The sequence below is a fragment of the Pimephales promelas genome, chromosome 17 (genome assembly GCF_988280905.1).
Source record: "Pimephales promelas chromosome 17, fPimPro1.hap1.1, whole genome shotgun sequence".
In the NCBI taxonomy this organism is placed as follows: Eukaryota; Metazoa; Chordata; class Actinopteri; order Cypriniformes; family Leuciscidae; genus Pimephales; species Pimephales promelas.
This window is the reverse complement of record NC_142785.1, coordinates 32,778,374-32,805,662: the sequence shown is the minus strand read 5'-3', so window position 1 is coordinate 32,805,662 and position 27,289 is coordinate 32,778,374. Positions and strand designations below refer to the sequence as shown.

At 36.3% G+C, this 27,289-nt stretch overlaps 3 protein-coding genes across 5 annotated transcripts; 2 read left to right on the top strand and 1 right to left on the bottom strand.

Moving 5' to 3' along the window:
- Positions 1-1,605: 1,605 nt before the first annotated feature.
- On the bottom strand, positions 1,606-7,812 carry LOC120476115 (uncharacterized). 2 transcript variants are annotated; one of them, XR_016147149.1, is made up of 4 exons: positions 6,775-7,812; positions 6,227-6,303; positions 5,207-5,362; positions 1,606-2,199 (listed from the first exon to the last, which is right to left on the bottom strand). XR_016147149.1 is itself a non-coding variant. In XM_089122416.1 (4 exons), the coding sequence occupies exons 1-4, from the start codon at positions 6,800-6,802 to the stop codon at positions 2,082-2,084; spliced, it is 354 nt and encodes a 117-aa protein (XP_088978542.1). In that variant the 5' UTR covers positions 6,803-7,450; the 3' UTR covers positions 1,606-2,081. The 2 variants fall into 2 exon arrangements, 1 of the variants encoding a protein (XP_088978542.1); XM_089122416.1 differs by having other exon boundaries at positions 6,227-6,278; positions 6,775-7,450.
- A 3,467-nt stretch (positions 7,813-11,279) lies between these two features.
- On the top strand, positions 11,280-14,495 carry LOC120462052 (zinc finger protein 503). Its single transcript, XM_039650485.2, has 2 exons — positions 11,280-11,621; positions 12,860-14,495. Exons 1-2 carry the CDS (start codon positions 11,394-11,396, stop codon positions 14,057-14,059), a joined length of 1,428 nt encoding a protein of 475 aa, XP_039506419.2. The 5' UTR covers positions 11,280-11,393; the 3' UTR covers positions 14,060-14,495.
- Positions 14,496-22,375: 7,880 nt separating this feature from the next.
- Positions 22,376-27,065, top strand: comtd1b (catechol-O-methyltransferase domain containing 1b). Of its 2 annotated transcripts, none has more exons than XM_089122415.1 (7): positions 22,376-22,507; positions 23,819-23,949; positions 24,233-24,338; positions 24,419-24,537; positions 25,638-25,692; positions 26,451-26,584; positions 26,713-27,065. In XM_089122415.1, the coding sequence occupies exons 2-7, from the start codon at positions 23,845-23,847 to the stop codon at positions 26,863-26,865; spliced, it is 672 nt and encodes a 223-aa protein (XP_088978541.1). In that variant the 5' UTR covers positions 22,376-22,507; positions 23,819-23,844; the 3' UTR covers positions 26,866-27,065. The 2 variants fall into 2 exon arrangements, with proteins under 2 accessions (XP_088978541.1, XP_039506406.1); XM_039650472.2 differs by lacking the exon at positions 22,376-22,507 and adding an exon at positions 23,152-23,286.
- The last annotated feature ends 224 nt before the right edge of the window (positions 27,066-27,289 follow it).

Below are 27,289 nucleotides of genomic sequence, written 5' to 3'. Positions count from 1 at the left end.
GGCTAATCGTTGCCAGTAAGTTACTGTGAATACGTTTTACAGTAAGGGTAGTTTACTTTTCACAGTATTTTATGTAAACACTGTGAAATCAAAAACATTGAAATATTATGATTTTGGTTGTATTTACAGCATTGATTGTTTTACTGTAGAAGAAAATTTCAATTTAATTTACATACAAAAAACGTTAAGCACTGTTTTTTATGTATTGTATGCAACACAGTACTATAAACAGTAGATAACGGTTAAGCACTGTAAATTCAGTTTCTCACTGTACAATTTAAATACTATATCACTATCATTTAATATTAGCCATCATTAAAAGAAACACCCATTTTTCTAAAACATTGCAATCAACTGCAGACAATAAGAAAATTGTTAACAGTTATTTATTTAAAAAGATTTGGTGAACAGAAATGACAAAACAGGTACAACAAAGGGATAATGGACATTGGACAACATGCCATTATACCATCCAAAGTTAATGCACGTTCTATGCAAGTAATGTGGCCACAACACCCAGCGGAGTGTTAACTTTAGATAGTCTAATGGCGTGAAGTCTATTATCATGCTTATTCTACTGTTGCTAAATTCAAAGGAACACTCCGACTTTTTGGGACTTTAGCTTTTTCACCGTATCCCCCAGAGTTAGATAAATCCTTACATACCTTTTTCATCTCCATGCGTGCTGTAACTCTGTCTGACACACCCACCGCTAGCCTATAGCTTAGCACAAAGACTGGATGTAAATGGTTCCAGCTAGCATACTAATCCCAATAAGTGACAAAATAACGCAAACATTTTCCTATTTATGTTGTGATTTGTCTAAATCAGAGTGTACAAATAACAAGGTCATATGAGACACAGCCATCTTTTAACCGTAAATTGGAAACTATATTCTCAGAAGGCGAAGCACTGCTACTTGAGCGGAGTGATAACCGCAGCACCCGAGACGCACCGTGGAGAGGAGCAGAGAGTTCGTTCAGAGTTGGATTAATAGAGTCAGCAATTACTAGATAGTGAAAGCATAGTTTACAATCATGGGTGTTCGCTGTATTGTAAAGAGCTGCGACAATAAATGGGAGACCAGGTAATGCCATGTTTCATAGAATTCCAAACAAAAATGCATCCTGACTAATAAATATCACAGGTCAGCATTTTTGTTTGGAATTCTAAGAAACATCATGGCATTACCTGGTCTCCCATTTATTGTCGCAGCTCTTTACAATACAGCGAACACTCATGATTGTAAACTATGCTTTCACTATCTAGTAATTGCTGACTCTATTATTCCAACTCTGAACAAACTCTCTGCTCCTCTCCATGGCGCGTCTCGGGTGCTGCGGTTATCACTCCGCCCAAGTAGCATGCTTCGCCTTCTGAGAATATAGTTCCCAATATTTATACGGTAAAGATGGCTGTGTCACATATGACCTTGTTTTTTGTACACTCTGTGACTATACAAATCACAACATGTAAATAGGAAAATGTTTGCGTTATTTTGTCACTTATTGGGATTAGTATGCTAGTTGGAGCCATTATTTTGTCACTTATTGGGATTAGTATGCTAGTTGGAGCCATTTAGACCCAGTCTTTGTGCTAAGCTAGGCTAGCGGTGGGTGTGTCAGACAGAGTTACAGCATGCACGAGATATATCTAACTCTGGGCGATACAGTGAATATGCTAAAGTCCCAACAAGTTGTCGTGTTCCTTTAATTTACGACTGAAGAAAATTTTACAAAACGTTTTTTTAAAGTTACAGAGCAAATTGTTATTAGTTCATTCAATAGTTCTGTATGACAGGTTGCTATGACGGAACAATAGGCTAATACAAATTGATACAACGAGCCTATTTCATTACAAGATTTGTAAAGTTACAGAGCAAACTGTTACTAGTTCATTCACTAGTTCCGTATGACTAGTTGCTATAATGGAACAATAATGCAAATTGATACAATACAGTCAAAAAATTTAACTACTTTGAAGTTGTGCAAATAACTGATTACCCCATTCTAAAGAGCAATAAATAACATTATGGCAATATTGAAATAAAATAAAACATTGAACATTAAAAAAATATATATTTAACATTTGCATGAACATTTAAAACAGAAAGGAAAATAAACTTCCCCTGCCACTTGGCAAAGGTCTATGGCCTCTTGCATGCCTTGACCTTGGAGACAGAGAATCCTATTTGGAGCCCTGAAATTAAAGAAGAAAACACATTAAATCGACTGAATGGTTTCGAAAACGGTAAAACTCAACTGTTTAACTCTGGGAGAGTTGTAGAGCCAATAAAAAACAAAAGTGGAGTGTTCCTTTAACAAATACAACTTATTTAAATAATTTAGGCTACTAGTAAATGGTGAAATTAACATTTAGAAAGTTTAATAAATGCTGTAGAAGTGCAGTTTATTAATAGTTAATGTTAACTAATGTAGTTAACTAGAGTTTAATAAATGGAACCATATTGTAAAGTGTTACCAATTTGTTATACACCGATTCAGACGTCTCGTGACAGATCAGTTATTTTAACTAGAGCCCGACTGATAAAGGATTTTGAAGGCCGATACCGATACAAATATTTGTTGGTTTTAAAATCCGATATTCCTATATATTGGCCGATATATATATATATATATATATATATATATATATTTAGAAACACGCAACAAAACATAACAGATTACCCTAACATTAGTTATTAGTAGTTATTTATGAGTTTTAACTAGTATAGATGGTATAGCATGGTAAACGTGCGTGCCAGTGATGCAGAATTGACCACGCATGGTCAAGATCAACCTCTTAAAAGCAGATGGACTCTAAAACAGTGGGCATCGCAATTCAACAGCCATACTGACACCTGTTAGCATTGCAAACCCGCTCTTCGCCCCAAACCACCACCGGCTGTTCTACATAGCAACGTAACTTACATGGTGTTGACGAGACGGGAATATGATGGCAGACATCGTGAACAATGTTTGAACACGTGAACACAGTGCAGATTGTCAACATAACATTAGACATTGTCTTTTTGTCTAATAACTGTACCTAACATTAGTCGTCCGCGGTCAAAACACTGTGGTGTAAACAGTTTGATGTTGGGATATTCACTGCCCAAAGCCTATTAACTAAAGCCAACCAACCCCGTTACGTCACATGTTAGAATACTGCGCAATGGCGGCACCCTGGTGGCGAAAGATATAAAGTTTTTTCTTTTATATGTTTACATTTGTCATGTGTCTTATATAATTGTTGATTATAGTGGAAATCCATCTAGTAAATCATGTAAACTTGATTGACTGCTTAATTTCCCCTTTAAAGGATTAGTTCTTAAAGGAGAACTCCAGTGCAAAATGAACCTTTGGTCTAATAACATATTGGTACCTAGTCGACCATTCTCTGAGATTTGTTTTTATGATAATCGAATGTAAAGAGTTTTATCTCTAAAAACTGTTTAGTGTATAAAGCTAGTATATGGGGGCATTGACTAAGTAAAAAGAAATCGCTAGTTAATACCACTAACAAGGCTCAAAATAGCCCCACACTAACATAGTAACATAATGAGGGTCCATACATCCAAAACGAAGCATTGAGAACTTTGTAAGTGTACAGACAGTATAATAAGAAGATATTTTATCAAGACAGTCCACTTCGCGTATACAGGCAGGAGCCATCTTGGGAAAACAGTGTTTTCCCAACTTGGGAATGCCGTTTGGTGTTAGTGTGGGGCTATTTTGAGCCTTGTTAGTGGTATTAACTAGCGATAGATCTAACTTATTATATGTCCCCATATACTAGCGTTATAATCTAAACAGTTTTTAGAGATAAAACTCTTTACATTCGATTATCATGAAAACAAATATCAGAGAACGGCTGACTAGGTAAAAATGTGTTATTAGACCAACGGTTCATTTTACGCCGGAGTTCTCCTTTAAATTCTTTTCCACTGAAGAAAGAAAGAGATGGATATCTTGGATGCCATTGGGGTGAGTTAATTATAAGGAAATTTACATTTTGAGGTAAACTAATCCTTTAGGTTTAAAATAAAAATGTTTAAATGTAATATATTTTTCTCATGGTCCTTATTTTAAATAGGTCATAAAAATATCAATAATTGTCGATATCAACCAATATGAAACACTTACAGTATATCGTGATACAGTTTTCAGACATATCGCCCAGCCCTATTTAGGGCCCTATGATTTCCGCGATAACGAAATCGCGGACGGAATCGCGGAATTGGCCAATTAACGCGGAATCTAGTGTTAACGCGGAATTTCGTAGATTTTTGCATATTTGGTTTGAAATTCTGTTTTTGTGTGGGAGAAGAACGTATGTCTGGTGAAAATGCAGACCGGGGGAAGCAAATCTGGGCGACTCAACCCCCCAACCCGTCATTTCAGCTCCAATGACGAAATCAAAACAATGAAAGCATGGCGAAGCGGCTCTCCTTTCGTCGACTAAAAGTTAAGAAACTCAACGCTATAAGCCTTCAGTGCCGAGCAGTTCGCACGTGACTTATGCAGTGTTTCCCACACTTAATTCGCCGCCACATACTGCGTTTCGGTTTTTAACACTATTTAAAACACGCAGCGTATTCATTCAGTTGTATTTCCCCGCTCTCCCTCCGTCTCTCTCTCACTCACGCGTCTCTCACACACACACACACACAACGTGCACACCACGTCTGTCTGAGGCACCGGACTGGACAAAGGCGAAGCGAACTCCATGAGAGACAGAGTGTGACTTTATTTAAACTTATAAACTAATATAATTTATATTACTGGACAGTTTAAAGCTCATAACCATATTTTGTTGTTACTTGAAGAGTGCAGTGTTATGTTGCATCATGCAGTATTTGTCCTGAAAAGGCAACTGAGTAATTGTCTGTATTACCTCAATAAATTTAAGGTCATTCCTAATTTATTTTTATTTTTTTAATACATTTTTATCATTAACTTTAAAAGCATACTATTTTTTACAACTAAAATAACAGTCAAGGGTAAAAAAAAACCCAATTCCCTAAAATTAAAACGGAAAAAACGAAATTTGGGAAAAAATAAAACGGAATTTGGGAAAAAATAAAATGGATTTCATAGGGCCCTACCTATTACATTACATTTTAAAGGGAGAAGATGATTTTGAACAGCTTTTCAATTGTCAATGTGCTTTTACATTGCAATCAAATTATTTAATATAAAAATACCTCTGATCAAACTCCAGCGCTGTGCTGGCTTCCACCGGTTGAATACGTAACAGGCGAAGAGAGCGGCCAAGCCAGTGGTGAAGTCCACCATGTGAGCACCAGGTGGGGTTACGACCCTCCCCTTGATCGACAGCATCCATTTTTTTGCAGTCTCTCCTTAGTAAAGACAAGAGTCATCACAAAAATTATATTTCATAGCGATACATTCAATAAAAGATTTTTTCCACATAAATTATTGTAAAAACAGGGCAGGGAGCATACATATCTTCGAAGCAGTGGATTAAAGGATTGATTAGTTCACCTCAAAATGAAAATCTCCTAATAATTTACTCACCCTAATGCCATCCAAGATATCCATGTCTTTCTTTCCTCAGTGGAAGAGAAATTAAGTTTGAGGAAAACATTTCTTGATTTTTCTTTGGATAATGGGCTTCAATTGTAAACAACGTTTTAAAGTCCAAATGAATGCAGTTTCAAAGGTCTTTGAAGTACTTCAACGCACTATACAGGTTCCCAGCTGAGGATTAGGGTCTTATCTAGCGAAATGATCAGTCATTTTCTGAAAAAAAAATTATAATTTATATACTTTTTATCTACAATTGTTGGACTACTGGAGCCCATTATTCAAAGAAAAATCTAGAAATGTTTTCCTACAAAAATGTCATTTCTCTTTCATTGAGGAAGGAAAGAAAGACATGGATATCTTGTAAATTATTCGGAAACTTTTATTTTGAGGTGAACTAATCCTTTAAATAGCAGTTACTGGTTTGGTGATAGAAAAACAATGAGTGATACAGGCATAGCAAGCAATCTGAAATGGTAATCACGACATTATAGGTGGCTACTAAAAATAAGAGAGTAACTTACTCCACATAACTTAAGATTTTGAAGTGACTGCTGACTAGTGCAGAGAATGGCACGACACAAACTCTGCATTCACTAGTGTTTTCCAGAAACGTTGCTTTGCTTGTGCATAAAGTTATACATTAAGGATTTGTTAACAGTGAATGTGAAACTTACCAAGCATGATAATCCTTGGAGTGATAGGAAGGAGACAGCTGGGCCTCTACATCTGAGGGAGTGGTAACGTTAGTCTCCTATGCCAGCAAAGATAAAGAGTCACTCGAAAGAAGGTAACTAACTAGGATAGAAAAAGCTTTATAAAAATTGTTGATAAGAAAGCAATGAGCATTTTTTTCTCTTTAGGTTTGTGCATGTTTACTCATAAAAAAAACTAAGTAACTTACCACAATAACTTTATCAATTACCACTCTAAGTTACATAAATTTTCTCTTAATTAAAACATTGTTCACACAGTGGACAACAGTGACTTTAACTGTTAAGTTACCCAGCATTTAACCAATAATTGAGATAGACGTTAGCACCATGTTAGTTAACTTAACGTTATTATTGTGAGGTGAGGTCTATTAAAGAAAAAATGCTCAACCACCAATAACATAAACCTGACACAAACAAACCTGTATTTACTTGAACAATTGGAGGCTTGTCAACCTGCATTATGTTGGGGGGTGTAAAATGGTACGTAAAGTTAACGTTACTTAACTTACTGATTTTCTGGAAGTCCCGAATCCCCATTAGCAGTTGGTGAAGGATCCGCGATCCCAAGATGGAAACTCCGGCTGAGGCAACGGGTGGGGAAAAATATTCTCCTGGCTAGCTAGCTACCGATAACTAGGTAAACTGTTGACTAACTAATACTAATAACGTTTTAAGGCTGTAAAAACATCTCCGTCGGCGCTCTCACGGAAACGTTTTCGCTGAATTCCTCTCAGGCAAAAAGTGAAAGATATCAACACAAAGACGAAAACAAAATACAACCACAAGACAAAGCCGTCTATAAAGAAACGCACATTTGAATAATACTAGACTTATTAACGGAGCTTAACGTTAAAGGCTGTTACGAAAACGTAAATTCGACAATTAACTTAGCTTTTCTGTCACTGACGACGAAACAGAAATTCAAATGCTTCTTTCGCGCTTTTTTCTAACAGACTCGGCTTTGACTGCCTAAACCCCGCCCACTCTGACGGCGTTTTGATTTCACCTTGCAGCTCAGAAACAGCTCTGGAAACTTGCACATTTATCTCTCCTGCTTTCGAAAAAAAATATATATATATAACACTGATTTTTGTAAAATAAAAATCCCATGTTACGTATTTATGTTAACCAGGCAGCCCCAATTTTGGAAAGTAATGCACATGACATAACCTACACATAATAAAAAGGTTTCTTCATTCTGAATAGTATATATATATATATATATATATATATATAATGGAATAGAAAGCTCATGCAGCAGGTGCATCAGAGTACAAGTTCACAAGGGTTACAAAGAAAGATATGATAAAAAAAGGAAAATTACAGTAGTTTACTTTACTATTTACAGTACTTTAGTGGCTGTATTGTGATTTTTTACAGTAATGCTTTGACTACTGTGATTTTCACTGTAATGCTTGAACTACTGTGATTTTTAAGGTCTTACTGTAAACTTTACAATATTCTACTGTAAAAATCTTTTACAGTATTGTTACTGTGACATCTACAGTAAATAACTGTAGATTTCACAGGCATTTTTTACAGTGCATGAGAAAATGAAAATCTTGAATGTGCATTTGTTTGTTAAGATGAACCCGGCTCTTAGTGCAAGAATGACTGCATGTTTTCAGGTTATATCACAAGTAAAGGATGATGTGTGTGTGTGTGCAGGTTTATTTATTGCACCGCTGCTCGACCACACGCCATCCAGGGAAACCAGCTCGCCATATGTTTGCATGAGCTCTGCGTTTCCTCTTTCTTTCCCCCATCAGGTCCTGCTCGATGCGTCTCTGCCGTGGATTAATGAGCAGAAGATAATGAGCAGAGCAGAAGATGATCCTGTGTACAACTCCACATCTCTCCGGTGCTCCCTATTCCCAATAAAAGCAATAACCTCAATTATTATGGCTTATCCCTTGCTAACTGATCCTCCTCTCTCAACCGGCAATCAATCACTTTCCTTTGCCTTTTGCATTCAGATACTTTATCCAGATATACATTATTAGTTCCATATTATAATTGAGTACAGCTCAATAACAGCGAGTAAAATATTGAAATTTCCCTGATAGTGACTATATAAAACAAAGCATGCAACTGCAAACACAATAACTCACAGCCGCTATTAATTACCAACATTTACTTCCAGTCCTCATGAGTCTCCAGAGCTCGCCCAGACCCAGGCCTACATCATAATGCAGAGGAAAATTAATAAAATGCATTTCCAAAGAAACTACTAAATGTTTTACAATTATTATAAATGCATCATATATCCTAGTCACATGTTATCTAAATATAGTGTATTAAACATCTGAATATTAATATTCTGTCTTTTGTGTATAATAGTGTGTACAGTAGTGAGCAGTGTGTATAGTAGTGTGTATAGTAAGTAATGTGTATGTATAGTGTATAGTAGTGTGTATAGTATTGTGTTTAGTAGTGTGTATGTATAGTGAATAGTAGTGTGTACAGTAGTGCGTATAGTAGAGTGTATAGTGTATAGTAGTGTATAGGGTATAGTAGTGTGTATAGTAGTGTATATAGTGTATAGTAGTGTATAGGGTATAGTAGTGTGTATAGTAGTGTATATAGTGTATAGTAGTGTGTATAGTAGTGTATAGGGTATAGTAGTGTGTATAGTAGTGTATAGTGTATAGTAGTGTGTATCGTAGTGTATAGTGTATAGTAGTGTGTATAGTAGTGTATAGGGTATAGTTGTGTGTATAGTAGTGTGTATAGTAGTGTATAGGTATAGTAGTGTGCAGTGTATAGGGTATAGTAGTGTGTATAGTAGTGTATAAGGTATAGTAGTGTGTATAGTAGTGTATAGTGTATAGTAGTGTGTATAGCGTATAGTAATGTATTGTGTGTATAGTGTATAATGGTGTATAGTAGGGTGTGTAGTAGTGTGTATAGTATATAATAGTGTATAGTAGGGTGTATAGTAGTGTGTATGTGTATAGTAGTGTGTATAGTGTATAATAGTGTATAGTAGGGTGTATAGTAGTGTGTGTAAGTGTATAGTAGTGTGTATAGTGTATAATAGTGTATAGTAGGGTGTATAGTAGTGTATTGTAGTGTATAGTGTATAGTAGGGTGTATAGTAGTGTGTATAGTGTATAATAGTGTATAGTAGGGTGTATAGTATAGTGTATACTGTACTGTAGTGTATAGTGTATAGTATTGTGTATAGTGTATTGTAGAGTATAGTGTATAGTATTGTGTATTGTAGTGTATAGTGTATAGTATTGTGTATTGTAGTGTATAGTGTATAGTATTGTGTATAGTGTATAGTAGTGTGTATAGTGTATTGTAGTGTATAGTGTGTATAGTGTATAGTAGTGCGTAGTGTATAGTATTGTATATTGTGTGTATAGCGTATAGTAGTGTATAGTATTGTGTATACTAGTGTATAGTGTATAGTATATTGTAGTGTATAGTATTGTGTATAGTGTATTGTAGTGTGTATACTAGTGTATAGTGTGTATAGTAGTGTATAGTAACATCCTAGTCTCTCTAGGTTCTAATGGAATATTGTTGTGTATCTAAACAAACAAAGAAACAAATATTTAATATTGATTAATATTATAGTAATATTTTCTAGCCAGAAAATCGAACAAGTTTGAAGGAGCAAAAAAATCATATTAAACTGATAATTTCCTGAACTCCTGAGTTACATTTATAAAACAAAAGAACAGCTCTTGCTTTAATGAAACTGTACCTGCACTAGTGTGTGTGTTTTGCAGCCCTGTTTAGTCCTACAGGCAGCAGTGTGTGTAATTATATTTGCATGCGTGGAGTTTTCCATAAATATGCCAAAAGGGTGTGAAATATCGAGGAGGCGTTCAAAACTTTCTACTTAAATGTGGTGAAATATGGCCCGTCTGAAATGTGTTCCCATTACGGGATAACGCCCGTGTGCTGGGCGTCATCCATCACACACACAATAAAGGGGGAGTTTCTGGCCCTAATAACTCACCAGCAGAACCGAGAGCTGACAGCCACACACACACACACACACACACACTCATCCATCAGTGCATGTGTTCCACAGCCTTCATTTAGAACAATCACCACTGGATTACTAAACTATTCATATTCATATTCACAGATAGAGAGATAAACACCGCATTAGTAAACTATCTAGTTAAAAGGGATAGATAGATAGATAGATAGATAGATAGATAGATAGATAGATAGACAGACAGACAGACAGACAGACAGACAGACAGACAGACAGACAGACAGACAGACAGACAGACAGACAGACAGACAGACAGACAGATAGATAGATAGATAGATAGATAGATAGATAGATAGATAGATAGATAGATAGATAGATAGATAGATAGATAGATAGATGGATAGATGGAAAGATGGAAAGATAAATATGCAATACCATATTTTTTGTTTTAATCACCAGATATGACATTTATGACTACTTCTCCAATTCATTTTTACGCTTTGGCTTTATGGTTTTTGGAAATATTTGTTGGACGTGTGTGTCATCAGAGTATAATGTTTTTTTATTGTGGTCGGTAAAACTGCTGCGGGATTCTCTACATTACTCAAGTTTGTAGTTTATAGCTGCAGACATTTCTAATACCAGTCTGAGATGACCTGTGAAGAAGCCATCACTCATGTTTAAGCACACAAAAAATCACACCAGATTTATTATCAAACCTGGTGTGCTTTTTTTGTATTAACTTTAAAAGAAAAGAGCCTATAAATTATGATACTGTATTTGTTTTATGATAAGATAGGATTTATACATTGATGTGAGATTGTTTTCACCTCCTCAATACGACCAAAACATAACGCCCACAACGGTGACGTCACACACCCATTGGACCTGTCAATCACCTCACGCAGCGCTCTGATTGGGCGGCAGTGAAGGCTCTAATCTCGACTGCGCGTGAACGCGAGGTATGTGTGAGCTGAGCTCAATGCGAGTGCGCGACGCGGAAGATAAGATGCGCTCCGAAGTCTCTCTGCAACCTTTCGCCAGCAATAACCTTTAAGGATTATATTGAGTTTTTTTTTTTTGGACACATTTGTTTGCCTTCTTGGGAAATACTTTTTTTTTTTTTATCAGATCAGATGCGTTTCCAGATTACGCAGAGAAAAGTGGGACATGATCACATCGCCTACGGAGTCTCCTGTGTTTAGTGTGGTGAATCCAGTGTGGGACGAGAACCGAAGCCGTGAACCCGTCCAGCACTCAGTGTCTCCCGCAGACCCGCAGCGCCAGGCGAGCCGTTTACCCGTGAAAGTGTTGAAAATGCTGAGCGCGCGCACGGGACACATCCTTCACCCGGACTATCTCCAGCCGCTCCCGTCCACTCCCGTCAGCCCTATTGAGGTAAAGACTAATTATTTCACAGTCTATGGGTAAAGCTGACAGTTTGCGACACGAAACAACACATTTCTTCTGGTTTTTACCTCATTCAAGTCTTTATTTTTAACTCTTTATTTATTGTGTGAACGCGCAAATACTGAACGCGCAGCCTTTTCGTGTTGAAAATACACTAATATTTACCAGAGGTTATAATTAACCCTTTATCCTACGCAGTATTTTTTTTTTACAGTCTATGGGTAAAGCTGACAGTTTGCGACACGAAACACATTTCTTCATTTTCCTCACTCCAGTCTTTATGTTCAACTCTTAATCTACCGTGCGAACGCGCAAATACCGACCGCGAGCCTTTTTGTGTTGAAAATACACTAATATTTACTAGAGGTTATAATTAACCCTCTATACCACTCAGTATTTTGGAAACACCTATTTCACTCATTATTTTCAACTCTTAATCTAGCGTGTGAACGCGCAAATAGCTACTGAACGCGCAGACTTTTTTGTTGATTACGTTTATAGCCTATGGCAAGCTTAAAAAACTTTTTTTAAAACTATTAATTTAATCAAATTACTTTTATGTGTCTGTTGCAGTGCACTGATATATTTATACTCTTACTTGCTCAAAATAAGCGAATAATTGTAATTTAATACTGGCGATAAAAAGCATAAGCGCAACATTGGTGAATTGTTTTTATGCATAAATAATTAGGCCTCAATAAACCTCAGCATTTTTGAAATCGCATCACTGCAATTCTACGCGAGTTGCGATACGATAATTCTACTAGGTAAAGTTGCTTTGTGAACATTTATCAAAGATGCATAAATACTGCAAAGTGCAAAATTCATGCGTCTTTTCCAGTCAATTTTGAGTCTTGTATGAAAAATAAAACAAATATTATTAATGCTTTCCTTAAAAACTGACCTTCTACTATAATGTATTTTTTGTTATATATATATAAAGGGAAGGAAAACTATGTTTTGCCATATTTTAGCGCTGTAAAGAGGGACATAACAAACCCTCTTGCCATTTGATTTAATGTCTCTGCAGCATTTTAGATTCAAGTGGCTCGAGTCGTGCTCAAAGGCTTTACAACGTGACTAAACATTACCCTTTTTTAGCCTATAAAATGTCATGAACTCATTAATTAAATGCACTTTTATGTAGAAAGCATCAGTAGTTTAATTTTAAATCAGTGGTATTGCCAGATGTAAATAACGTGAATTAAATCTGTCTGTTTTCACAGTTGGATGCCAAGAAGAGTCCGCTCGCCCTCCTCGCACAAACATGCTCCCAAATTGGGAAGTCGGACCCCCTTTCCTCTACGAAACTCTCGGCCGTCGCCTCGGACAAGGACGGCAAATCCAGCCCGCTGAAGATCAGCGACATCGGAGCCGAGGACAAGTCCAGTTTCAAGCCATACGCCAAATCATCGGAGAGGAAAGACACGAGTGGAGATAAGAGCAGCTTCCGTGTCCCGAGCGCCACCTGTCGACCCGTCACACCGCGAACGGCGAGTCCGAACTCCTGCAACTCCATCTCTCCACAACCCGGAGATAAATCAGGGAAAAGCGATGCGCGTAAAAGCTCCACTCCGGATACACCGGGAAGAACTGAGAGTAACAGCGAGGCAAAGGATGTTTCCAAACCGGTCGCGTCCGACAGCGTTCCCACATCCTCGGCCTCGTCCGTTCTCGGATCGGGACTCGTGGCGCCGGTTTCTCCCTACAGATCCGGCCACAGCGTGTTCCCCATCTCCCCTGCGGGACTAGCGTATCCCGGAGCGTACGCCGGCTACGCTCAGCCCTTCCTATCCCACGGCGTGTCCCTGGACCCGAGCAAGCCCAGCGGAGGCAGTCCGATGATGAATCTCAGCGGGAAAACAGGGTCCAGTCCGCTCGCCGGAGCCTCTCCTCCATCCGTCATGTGCCGAGACCCGTTCTGCCTGAGCTACCACTGCGCTAGCCATCTCTCATCCGGCGACAGCAAGCCCGGGTACCCGCTCATGTATCCCATGCACCCGCTATCAACCGCCACGCACTCGTTCCCCGGACACCCGCTGTATCCCTACGGCTTTTTAATCCCCAACGAGTCCCAGCACGTCTGCAACTGGGTGTCCGTAAACGGGCCCTGCGACAAGCGCTTCTCCAGCTCGGAGGAGCTCCTGAGCCACTTGCGGACTCACACTGCGTTCGCGGACAAGCTCGTGTCGGGATACCCCAACTCTTTAACTCTTCCGGCGTGTCACATGCCTGGAGCCCCGCTGGCGCTCAGGTCGCCGCACCACACGCTCGGGATCGGGACGCGGTATCACCCGTACGCCAAGAGCCCGTTACAGACGAGCGGTGGGCCGGTGCCGGTTCCCCCCGCCTCGGGCCCGTTTTACTCCCCGTACACACTGTACGGACAGAGACTGACCACCGCGCCGGGACTCGGATATCAGTGAGGGAAGGACTTTTGTATGCTTTTGTTCACCTCAGGACTAGTGGACCATTATTTATTAAAGCGAATGAAATAAAAACGTTTCAACAAGACTCACATGGCTTTATTTAAACTCTCGGTAACACTTTATTTTACTGTGTCCTTACCATGGTAGATTATGCATAATTACATGCTCTAACCCTCGAACGTGTTGTTAATGAATATATCTCTCAGTACTTTCTTACACTATAACGATGACACCTTAAAATAAAGTGTAACCTGAGTCTCTTATATACACCTTGACTGAAGCCGAGACACACTGTGTAATGTCTTATAGCCAAAATTTGCATGTTTATTTCTAAGTTTACTTGAATACTTCTATTTTAATGTTTGCGGGGGAGAAATGTTTTTACTGTGAAACTCAGGGAAAACGACAGCAATTAAAGAATAACACTAGTTTATTTGTCTTTTGACTTGTCTGTGCCAAATCTACAGCGCTGGTTTATTTAAGACACGAAAAACAAGATTTTTAATGTTGCGTTTGGCGCATGTGCTATAAAATAACAACTTTACACTCTTAGAAGAAATGGTTCTATTTAGAACCAAAAATGGTTCCATCCCCCGCTTCATATATGGAACTCCAAAATGGTTCTATTTAGAACAATTTTTTTTTTTGGTAAAAGGTTCTATTGGCCAAGTATGAAACCCCAGGGTTCTATATAGAACCCAGAGGAACCCTTTTTTTAAGAGTGAATAGAACCTTTTAGGGGTTCCAAATATGTAGCGCTGATAGAACCTTTAAAGGTTCTATATAGAACCTTTTCTTCTTAGAGTGTATATATATATATATATATATATATATATATACACACACACACCCACACACATATATATGTTTGTGTGTGTTAGCCTTGCTTTTTGAATTACTTTTTAAAAGGATGAAATCAGGTAATAAAGAAGAATAGATCTAAGATTTAAAATCAATATAATAGGTATGCATTTTATATATACAGGAATTTTAAAAATATGTTTTATTCCTTGTTAAAGAAATTAAAATGAATAAAAAATGTGTGAATAAGGTTTGATAATCATCAAACCTTTTGCAAAATGTGGTTACATGATCAAACCTCTAAATGGTAACACTTTATAATATTAGTAAGTCATATTCTTATAAACACTGTATGCACATTCAATTAAGAATATAAAATAGCAAACTCTAAACAATATTTTACATATTTATATCCTAGTGGGAAATGTTATAAAACATTATAAAACATTTCACCACCGCTCTAAAGTTAGAATGGAAAGATATATATATATATATACATATTATGGAGATGCAGAATAATATTTAAATCAAGAATTAGGATCTGAAAAATCAGCATAAAAGAGAATGTTTATATAGAAATTAGGGCTGTGCAAAGATTAATTGTGATTAATCGCATCCAAAATTAAAGTTTGGTTACATAATATATAGCTATATGTGTGTGCTGTGTATAATTATGTTGTATAAATACATATGCATGCATGTATATATTTAATAATTATTTGCACGTATACAGTATATATATATATATATATATATATATATATATATATATATAAATTAGCACTGGGCAACGATTAATCGCATCCAAAATAAAAGTTTGTGTTTATATAATATATGTGGGTGCACTGTGTATAATTATTTTATATATATATATATATATATAAATACACACACATGCATGTATATATTTAAGAAATATTTGCATGCATATAGGCAACTGTATATAGCCCGTTTATGCATAATTTATTTTAAATATAAATATTAATATTTTATATATTAATAACACTTTTTTCTTAAATATATACATGCATGTGTGTGAATTTTTCTATACAAAATAATTATACACAGCACACACAAATATATTATGAAACACAAACTTTTATTTTGGATGCGATCAATTGCGATTAATCATTGCCCAGCCCTAATATATATATATATATATATATATATATATATATATATATAATTGAACCAAATTAGAACAAGACATGTACATTCAAGAAATTTGGAAAAGGTCTACTAAAACTAAATCTACTGGAACTAAAGCCAGCACAAAAGGCTAAATGGAGGATAAAAATTGCATATATGGGCATTTTTTTACCACACCACATTTTTTTGTTTTTGTGCATTTTTGCAATTTTTTGGCTCAAACGTTTGCATTGCCATGTGTACTGCGGCGTGCAATCTTAAAAAACACAGTTCCTTAAAATATTCATCAGGACAGACTCCAAGAGTCACTGGACGACATGCATTTAAAACAGCAAGTTTGAGTTACACACCAAACCCACAGCGCTTTAGGCCCAAACATGGAGTCTAGCCTCTCGCTGATCCGACATGAAGACCTGACCGCGACTGACCACACGCTTGTACAATACAGCAAGAGTCACTCATGTGCGATGAATCTTTCAGTGCATTGAACAGCACCTGGATTCTGCTCTAACCACTAAAGTCATTACGTTTTTATCTTGGTTTTCCAGTAAAATAACTTGTATCCCAGATTGAGAATAAAAAAAAAGAAAGACTAGAAGCCAAGGAATCAGAGGAACACTGTTTTCCCCCCCAACTTCGGACAGTTGGTGGCGCTAGAGGGATCGATTTAGAGACTCCAAAATTGCTGTGAGCTAAATTCAGATTGTCCTTTATCTGTGTGCCAAAATTTCACCATTTTCCAGCAAGGATTTCATTTTAGTTTAGAAAAATCCCCACTATTTTATATAAGATATAGGCCATCACAGCATTAGATTTACGGTTAGAAAATCTTTCATTTCGCCTTGTTTTAAGGATGTTTAGACAACTGAAAAATGACTCAAAGACGCCGATGAAGATGATTTGTGCATGGTGTAAATCACCAAACATACACAGACAGACAAAACTAAACACTCACAGATATTAGATATGCATAAATAATCTTGTGCTGCACAGATTCTACACAGATGATCGCTCACTCTGACGGCGTGTTTATAGAATCATTACAGCTGCGCTTCTGTCTGCTACACACACACTCACACACACGGTTGCTAAGGTGTTCTGTGCCTGTTGCTACGCTCTGAAAAATAAAGGTTCCCAATGGGAGTTTTTCGAGTGATGGCATACATTTGTTTTTTTCTTTGGTTTTAGTTCTTAAAAGAATATGTTTAATAATCTAAAGAGCCTTTTTCTGTTCCATGGATGTTTCTTCATGACGCCATCAATGCCAATAAAGATCCTTTATTTTTTAAATCTTTCCGCGCCAGTGTTTAAAACAAAAAAAGTTGCTGGCCCCCAGAATATTTTTGTATGAATATCTGAACAATGCAATAAATCCAAAGAAAGAACAGACCCTCCACTTAAAAAAAAAAAAAAAAGTTTTATAGCTTCAAGCATTCTTTGTTTTTGTTCAAGCAGAACAATGATCAAAACACAGGCAACATTAACATTAGGCAGTTTAGATTTAATTGCTGTTTAACGTTGAGGATCTCTAATTGCTTGTTTCTGCTTCTTTTCCCGCCTGTTTTGATCCAGAGATTCTGTACTCTTTTAGGTGATGTGTAATAGCGCCCCCTACCGTATAACAGTGAAAACCAGAAAAATCCATCAATGGCGGGAAAGAGTTAAAGCCCCCCTGTAGTCAGTCGCTTTGTCCCTTAAAACTCACTTTTGATCACCAAATGACATTTAGACATTTTTTCCTTAAAAAAACAACAACAAACAAACATGCTTTAAGCTTGAATGTAGGCTAGTCGACAACCTTGCCTTATTTAGTATACGAATTGATACGAGTTATGAATATGTAGCTAAATTAGCCCCACATCCACTCAATAACTCAGCTCAGTTGACGATCACAGTTGATCTGATTGGTTACAAGGTCGTTTGTGACGTCAGAAACACCAGCGATTTCAAACCGTGTTTTTGAGACTGTCTTAAAATACTCAGCAATGCTGTCGACTTATGAACTTTCACATGGTTTGTCTTAAAGCGTATTAAAAACACCACATACACACATAAACAACATTAACAGCTGGATTTACACCACAGGGGGACTTTAAGACGATGAAAAATGAAAATCGCACAGCTATGTCGGAATTACAATTCATGTCCGAAGCTCAAACGCCGCGCACAAGTTTTATATTAAAGCATCAGATGTTTTGTGGACCCCTAACATGAAATATGAGCAAAAGTAATGATAGCGATGCTTGACTCATCGGAACAGTCTGGAAAGACTTTTGGTTGAAGCGAGGAAACGTGCAAAGTTACACAGTTGTTTTAAAGCCACTGAAGCTTTAAGCGCGGGAGATTAATGACGGAGACCGATACAAATACACCGTGCATCGCAAACACACACACACACACACACACAAACACGTGCACACATGGAAACTCTTACCTCTAAACACATGTGCAGTGAGTAAGATAAATGAAGTCTCAACAAGCACTCCACACACACACACACACACAGTAATTTCCAGAGTATTTAAAAGCAGCGAGTCATGCCAGTTCGTGCTTCGGGTCGAAACTGCAGTCCAAACTGAGGTGTTTAAATCAGGTTTGGCGTCGACTCTCAAAGAGTTTCTCAGGCCTGCTTTCGACAGTCCCTCAAACACACACACACATGCAACCGTTTCAGAAAGACAGCGCATCAATCTGGGCTCGAGAACGGACATCTGTTTCTCCAGTGTTTCTCTGGGAGTGAGATATTGCATCGACTGACTGTGTGTGTGTGTGTGTGTGTGTGTGTGTTACCAGTACACATTCCTCTCAGACTGAAAGGAGTGATTTCATAGCTCGTTACACTTCATCTCAGATTCATTTCAAGTCAACAATAGCAAAACTGATCCCTTTACTCAGCCTCATTATCATGCTATGATCAGCAAGGCCATTTGTTTGATCAAAAATGCTGTAAACATTGTGAAATAGCCTATTATTGCAATTTAAAGTAGCTGTTTTCAATTTAAAGTAGTGAAGTGTAATTTATTCCTGTGATCAAAGCTGTATTTTTCAGCATCATTACTCCAGTCAGTGTCACATGACCCTTCAGAAATAAGTATATTATGATTTGTTGCTCAAGAAACATTTATGATTATTATCAGTTTTGAAAACAGTTGTGCTTATTTTTTTTTTAATTCAGGATTTTTTGATTAATAAACAGCAGTTATTTAAAAAATATAAATCATTTGTACTTTTATTTATGTGTTTGTCACTTTTGAAGAATTTACGATTGCTGAATAAAATCATTAAATTATATATATATATACATATGATAATCAGATAATCAGGAATGCGCTTCCTAAAATGTGTCCCAGTGCTGTGTAAATGTCCCATTCCTCACTCCAGAAACACTGCAAACATGTGAAACTACAGGAGACGAAACGCAAGCCTTCATCTGATCTCTGCTGGCAATAACACGTCCGTGACAGCCGTATGAATCTTCTGCATCGCTGCTTTCCACATAAACACAAGATATGGCATCATAAAAACAAATATAGCAGAGTGGTGCCAAGTCTGACCTCTGCTCTAAATATCACTGTTTCACTCATTTATGAACACATGATGTGAACATCATCATCTAGATGCCATAAAAGTTACATTTCAGTCAAAAACCTCAGACATGCTGGAACTTTTACATTAAAAAAGCATTACGGAGGACATTTGGCTGACCTTTACGTCATAATTCAATTGTATGATGTTAATATTATACCAATATAGATACATCTACAATAAGGGCTAGAAAATTAGTTTCCACACGGCAAAGTTTCATCAAAAGGGGCCGTGAATTTAACACTAAAAAAGTCTATTGTTAACTAGTAAAAATAAAATGTTCATCTAAGTAAAGCTGAATAAATATTATAAAGAAAGATCAGATGAAAACTAACTGAAATAAACAAATATTTTAAGTAATTATTACATTTAAACAATTACTTAAGTACTAAAACTGAAAGTTAAAAAACAAGCCAAAACTATTAAACAATGACGAACACACAAAATGGCTAAAACTTAAACTAAAATCAAAACTGAAAATATAAAATTAAAGTCAATTCAAAATATTAAATATATAACTAATAATAATAGCATAAATAGCATTACAATTAGTCATAATTATGAGATAAGTCAAAATTATGACAAAAAAAAATAATAATAAATTGAAAGTATGGCTGTCAATCATTTTCTTGTCAATTTGACTTTTTATCTGAATTATGACTGTCATAATTCATAATTCTGTCATTTCTTTTGTCATTTTCAATTTAGTTGGTATAATTTTAACTTTTTATCCTCATTTATTTATTCCCATCATCTTTTTATGTCATAATTATGAGATAAAACGCCCCCCCCCCAAAAAAAAAAAAAAAAATCAAGATTGTTACATTATTACATCAATTTATAAATTTGTCAATTTTTTCATAATGTTTGTCAATTTCAATTTGGTCGGTAAAACTTTGACTTTTTACTCATCCTTTTTTATCCTCATCATCTTTCTCTGTCATAATTATGACTCTTGGGCTGTCGATGATGATGGTTTTGTTGGGTTCCAGTGAGGCCTGTGAGAGACACGTGTCTGTGGCTGATCTGAGATCAGAGAAGATGTGTCGCACACATGCTAAACTCAGCAGAAAGCTCTTAATGTGGCCTTTATACGGCTGAACTCTCTCACTCCAGCCACTCAATTACAAATACCAGCCTTCAAGATGTTGCCCAATTATCGCTTTCATTGGGCTGATGGATGCCAGCTGGGCTGCGGACTCGGGTTCGGCCCGTAAGTCACTCTGACGTGCGTCTCTGAAGTCGATCCAGAGGAAAAGTCCATAAAAATGTTCAAGCGTTAAAACGCATGAATGCCGTCATGCACTTTAAGAGGAACCCGAGATGATCTTCCCATCATGCTCTCTGTCCTCAGACTTCACCGGGCACGTGACGCGAGTGTGTGTCGGTGAGATTGAGAGTGTGTTACTCAGAGGTTTTCATGAAGATGGACTGGCAGGATCAGTAAAGACATGAGATAAAACTACCAACGCCTCTCTTCTGCTCAACAAGCCTGCATTTATTTGCAGATACTGTATAAAATACAGTAAAAATATTGTGAAATAACAAATATTATTACAATGTATTATTACATGAAGCCTGAAGCTGTAATTTATTTCTGAATATTCAACATCATAAAAGTACTACATTGAAATTATGACTTAATGACTTTGAAATTGAAATTATTCGTCAATTAGATGTCAAGTGTGACTTGTCCTAATTTTGACTTTTATTCTCATTACTTTTTTTTATGTCATAATTCATTATTCTGGCCTTAAATAAAACTCTCAACTCCTCTCTTCTGCTGCACTTATTTGATCAAAAGTACACTACAAATTGTGAAATTTTATTACAAATTTAAGTGTTTTCTATATCAATATTGAAGCTGTAATTTATTCCTGTGATCAAAGCTGAATTTTTAGCAGAAAAAGTGTCACATGATCCTTCAGAAATCAGTATATTATGATGATCTGATGCTCAAGAAACATTTATGATTAATACCAATGTTGAGCTGCTTAATATTTTTGTGGAAAACGTGATACTTTTTTAATCAATGAAAAGAAAGAAAATCAATACATTTTTCAGTTCCTGCTGAATCAAAGTATTAATTTCTTTAAACTAAAAAAAAATGTACTGACCCCAAACTTTTTTACTAAATATGAAAGATCATTTTCAGATGTAAAGATCGGTGTGTATCAGCAAACGGATATTGCTAAAGTGTGAGGTGAGTTTAGGTTTGAGGCTTTGCTTATGAATCAACAAATGAAAAGAGGTCACGATCACAATACAGTAAATGCAAATAGCTGAGCCTCCTGTCAGTCGTATTTCTGATGTATTAGAGTAGAGCGCCACATGCTGGTCAAAATGAGGAACTACAGCCAAATCAAGTTCACAATAACTATCCTCTATCGTTATCATTATATTATTGATTAAACTGACTACAGGTTCTCGAACCTGCCAGCAAGTAAAGTAAACTGGCTTCCTGAAATGTTTGATTAAATGTGGGCTTAAGTTTAGACATGCAATCTGCATCAAACTAATATGCTATTCACTAACCAGCCAACTTAGATTTATTCACAGATTCAAGCTTGCCTACAGCGACTTACTAATACATTGAAGCTTTACAAGTTTAATGGCCTTAAGAGTTTAATTACAACATTAACCTTCATCATTAGGAGAATGATTAGATGTAGGCCAATTTTTAATGCAATTTCTATGACTGGCTATACATGAAAACAGAGATAATTTGGACTTGACCGTAATCCATTTATCAAAGCTTTGCTCTCAAACAAAGGGATTGTGTCATGTTTAATATTCATGATTTGTGATTTAGCGGACAATCTCCTCCCCCAAAAGTGGAGCCATTTTACAGAAAAACACCATCATCATCATCATCAGCAGATAAGATATACCACATACTACTAAGTTACAGTGAGTTATAACCTTTCGTTTCTGAATACTGTCTGTCGAGCTGCACATAATCGATGATATAATACTTTGTTTATACACTCATGTGTCGAATAATGAACTTTACTTATTTTATCAATGCATCGGGTTTTGTACGCGATTTAACGCGATGTATGACCCATACAAAGCACATCAGCACTGCATTATTGTTTACGTGTTTATTTAGGCTACTACACGCGTCGGTGTAGGCTTAAAAACGAATTTTAAACATAAATATGGAGAAAATAACAGTAGGCTACATTAAAATAACGCATTCTTACACACCACCGCTGGCTGTCAATAGCCTACATTAAATGATTTTTAATAATATGACAATAATAAATGGAGAATATCCATGTGTCTGTCTTGTGATCTGGATGGCGCTCGCCTTGTAACGTAATACTCCGAGTTTAAGCGCAACAAAAACCAGTTGAGTTTACTTACATCATTACACAAATACACCTCTTTGCATACCTTAATCCTCATATTACTCAAAAATCATCTTCCATCAAAAACATTTTCTAATTTTACGAGAACAATTACAATACTCATTCAGCACAAGCCCGTTCATTCCGAGCTCATATACTGTGTTTTACGGTAACCGAGTTCATGTGTGTCTGTTGGTTCACGCTCACCTCAGTCAGATGTAAAGATCCTCAGTTGGACAGCTGTATTATTAATAATGTCATCTCATAATTTATCTAGAGAAGCGCTTATAGGCTCAGCGATGCTGGGATCGATTTTTATAGCGGGATATTATGTGGGTAAGGAAACCTTAGAACTAAACTAAAGCAGAAGTCAATCGTGTGTAACTTTCCGGAAGTTCGTGTACTTCGATTCAAAAAGACTTTTTTCCCCCTAATCTTTTGTAATTAAAGCGAAATTTCTTCTGTTAAAAGCACTTTTTGAAAGACTTCCCTTGATAATGCACACAATAACGAAGTATAACTAAAATAGTTGTTAACAATAAATATGTATTGTTTTATTGAATAGAAAACCTAAAAACAAAATTTTGGAGCCCAAATAATAAAAAATGCTGGTTTATAAATAATATTATTATAAAACTGCATGTGTAATTTCAATGAAAACCAACCTGCTCATAAATGCAAACATCACAATTGCATGTTGAAATTGCAAATAAATAATAATAATAATACTAATTAAAAAATTGTAAAAAAAAAAAAAAGAAATCCCACATGGAAATAGATTAAAACAGGGTGTTGTCTTATGAAATGTACACTAGTCTAGTGTACACTAGCCAAAAGTCATTTCTTTCTCTGATTTCTTCTCTCTAAGGCAAACGCAAATCTAAGTTCCTCAGAATGTCGTCGGGCAAAAGCCACGTGGGAAGGAAAGATGATCCGGTGATGCAGTACCTGCTGAACAATTCCCTGCGGGAACATCCGGCTCTCAAAAAACTCCGGCTGGTAAAACTCTTCCTCCTCCTCCTGCGTCTTCTTCTCTCATCATGACAACAGTCTCCATAGATATCCATAATAAAGGCTAGATGTCTTGTCGGCGCTGCTGGCCAATGGAGGTCGACATCCGCACTGGCGGCCATATTGCATTCTGTTCTATACATGACATTCTTCTTTCAGATGAAAAGCATGAATTATCCCTTTAATATGGATTATTTTAAAAAAGTCATTTCAAAGGTATCTCTACAGACAGATGTTTAAGAGTGATTAACAAGTGTTTGTGTTTCTGCAGAGGACGATGGAGCACAAGCTGAACGGGATCATGGTGGCCTGCGAACAGGCACAGTTCATGGCCAATCTAGCCCGCTTAATCAAAGCGGAGAAAGCCATTGAAATCGGTATGTGTGTTTTAGAAATACTGTGTGAAACACTGTACGTGTGCTGAACTCAGTGTGTGTGTGTGTGTGTGTGTGTTCAGGTGTGTACACGGGCTATAACGCCATGAGCATCGCCCTTACTCTTCCTGAAGACGGGAAACTGATCGCTTGTGACGTCAGCGAGGACTTCATTAACATCGGCAGACCCTTCTGGGAGCTGGTGAGTTACACACACACACACACTCAACATCACACTGACACTTAATGCTCGGTCCTGGTCTTATTGCATTTAGAGACTTTCATTTTTTCCACATTTGTTGAAACCATTCAGGGTTTCCTATCACATGATGGTCCACTGTACCGTTCATAAACTACAACACAATATTAATAACTATCCGAGTAACATTTGACAGGTTAATAAAAAAAATTTTGTGTGTTTTGTTACTTTTAAAGTTATAAGGGAGTGAGTAATATCATATGAGACAAGATAAGCCGTCAGTTGTAGTTTACTTTTCATTTGTATGTTGTTTTTAATAATAATAATAATAATAAATGCTGGTTTATTATTTCTTAGGCTTCGACAAGCCCCAAAACAGCTTTAATGTTGTAAATATTTATATATTTTTATGTGTAATTGCACAAAATACTGAGGTGTTTCAGTGAAAATAAACCTGCTCATAAATGCAAACCTCACAATTTTATGTTGAAATTGCGAATAGTTAAATAATAATAGGCAAAAATTGCACATGGAATAAACAAAACTGAGGTAATTTAGTGCAAACAAACCTGCTCATTAATGCAAACATCACAAGTTTATGTTGAAATTGGGAAATAAATAATAATAATGGTTCCCAGTTCATGAAAAGCAAAAATAATCATTATAAACCTCACTATACAGAGCCATTTTCAATAATAAAACAGGAAATTCTGGATTTAATAGTTTAATATTGGAGTTCATGTTAATAAAGTTTTTCTGTTCTTATCAGAGACCATAAACCTTCACCATCGCCTTTATGTGCGTTAATATTTAAACTTACGAGACTTTAAACACAGTTAATATGTAACAATGTTTAACCCCAGTTTGCTCTAATGAATAGTCACTTTAATTTATATTTATAAATAGGGATTTTTATTAATTGACCGTTTATGATTCTCAGTGAATCACTCTCTGCACTGCACTGTTGTTTTATAAAATATCATTAATGAAGTTTTTGTAAGATCATATTGGCCACTTTGAGGCTCTATCGCATTATTTTCAGTTCATAAACATTATAATTATGTATTTAATAATCTTTCTCTGATGTTCTGGAATCTTCTCAGGCTGGTGTTGAGCAGAAAATCGACGTGCGTCTGAAGCCAGCGCTGCAAACTCTCGGTAACATCTGCATTTATTCAAGCATTGTGAAATTCTTCTCATCCAAATCACCCTTAGACTTTTGTACTTCTGACACACTGATGCTTTTTTTTTTTTTTTTTTTTTTTTTTTGGGATGAACAGCAAAAAAATGAGTGGAAAGTATACAGTAGAGTCATTGAGATGCTATTGTAGTTTTTACTAATATTTATTTTATGTTTAGTTACAGTTTCAGTCATTTTGTTTATATTTTTTAAATATTTCTATTTAGTTTTTTATTAATTTTATTCCATCAAGTTAAACCAAATGAAGATTAATGCTTTTGAAATTTTTTTGTTTGTTTGTTTGTTTCAGTAAACGTCTATGTCACGTACCGAAAATAGTTTAAGTGAATTATAATAATAATAATAATAATATATATTTTTAAGCATCTCTATTTTGTGACTTTAGTGTGAACATTTAGATTGCAATTCAAGTTAATTGCAATTAACTTGACATGCATCATTTTAAAACTGCACTTTTCTATGTAAACACTTTAGATTGTAGTATTATTAAGTATTTACATAGAAAAGTGCAAACATTAGGTCTCATGTGATGTGAGATTTGCTTTGAACAGTGACGTCCTGTTTTCTTCACTATTACATAAATATGAAATTTGCTGAGGATGTTATGATGAACATGCATGTGAACGACCTCGAAACTAAACCGATCTGAGCAGCAATAGGTTTTGCGGTGTTTACGTGGACTATGAAAATGTATTCTTCTGTTTTTTGTCATTAGATGAGCTTCTGGCTGCAGGTCAAGCGGAGACGTTTGATTTTGTCTTCATTGACGCCGACAAAGTCAACTACGACAACTACTATGAGAAATCCCTGCAGCTGGTCAGGAAAGGAGGAATAATCGCTATAGATAATGTGAGTCATCAGCTTAAATCAACTTAAAAGTGATTGCAAGGAATATTTCAGGCAAAATAAAAAAACCCGTCATGATTTCCGACGTGTCTGTTAGCGGAGGGCCGAATGACAGTGCTGTTCTCCTTCAGGTCCTGTGGAGTGGTCGAGTGGTAAACCCAGAAGAGGGCGACGTCGACTCCATCAGCATCGATAAGCTGAACAAGAAGCTCCACCGTGACGTGCGAGTCAACCTGAGCATGCTCCCTGTGGGCGACGGCCTGACGCTAGCGTTCAAAATCTAACATGAACCAACATTACACGCTAAAGAAACCATTAATCAATCATGTTGCTCGTTTGAGGATATGCACTGGGATAATTAAAGTTCCACCATATAAATATGAAGTTTTGTACTCGAATGTTCATAATACTGATTGTTACCGAGAAAAAAAAGTAAATGTACAATGTGTGGTATTAAATTTTTCAATAAAAAAAAATTACGGCACTGGAATCTAATATATATATGCCTATATATTTATACAGTTTGAATATAATTATTTTAAATCTTAGTTTTACAAAAAAAAAGGTCTGAGCAAAGTTTTTAGTAAATTATGTATTTCAGTATTAGTTCATGTTTGACAAAAACAACAAAATTACTAAAATCTAACACGGTCACCTTTGGCCCTCTAGCGGTTAAAGTCCAAAACTGCATGCACTCTGTGACTGTGA

Coding starts and splice junctions, on each gene's coding strand:
- LOC120476115 (XM_089122416.1), bottom strand. CDS start 6,802: ATGGGGATTCGGGACTTCCAGAAAATCA. Junction 5,363..6,226: donor TCCAAGGATTATCATGCTTG/GTAAGTTTCACA, acceptor GTCTTTACTAAG/GAGAGACTGCAAAAAAATGG. Junction 2,200..5,206: donor GCGCTGGAGTTTGATCAGAG/GTATTTTTATAT, acceptor CTTTAATTTCAG/GGCTCCAAATAGGATTCTCT.
- LOC120462052 (XM_039650485.2), top strand. CDS start 11,394: ATGATCACATCGCCTACGGAGTCTCCTGTGTTTAGTGTGGTGAATCCA. Junction 11,622..12,859: donor CTCCCGTCAGCCCTATTGAG/GTAAAGACTAAT, acceptor CTGTTTTCACAG/TTGGATGCCAAGAAGAGTCC.
- comtd1b (XM_039650472.2), top strand. CDS start 23,205: ATGTCATCTCATAATTTATCTAGAGAAGCGCTTATAGGCTCAGCGATG. Junction 24,339..24,418: donor GGAGAAAGCCATTGAAATCG/GTATGTGTGTTT, acceptor GTGTGTGTTCAG/GTGTGTACACGGGCTATAAC. Junction 25,693..26,450: donor GCCAGCGCTGCAAACTCTCG/GTAACATCTGCA, acceptor TTTTGTCATTAG/ATGAGCTTCTGGCTGCAGGT.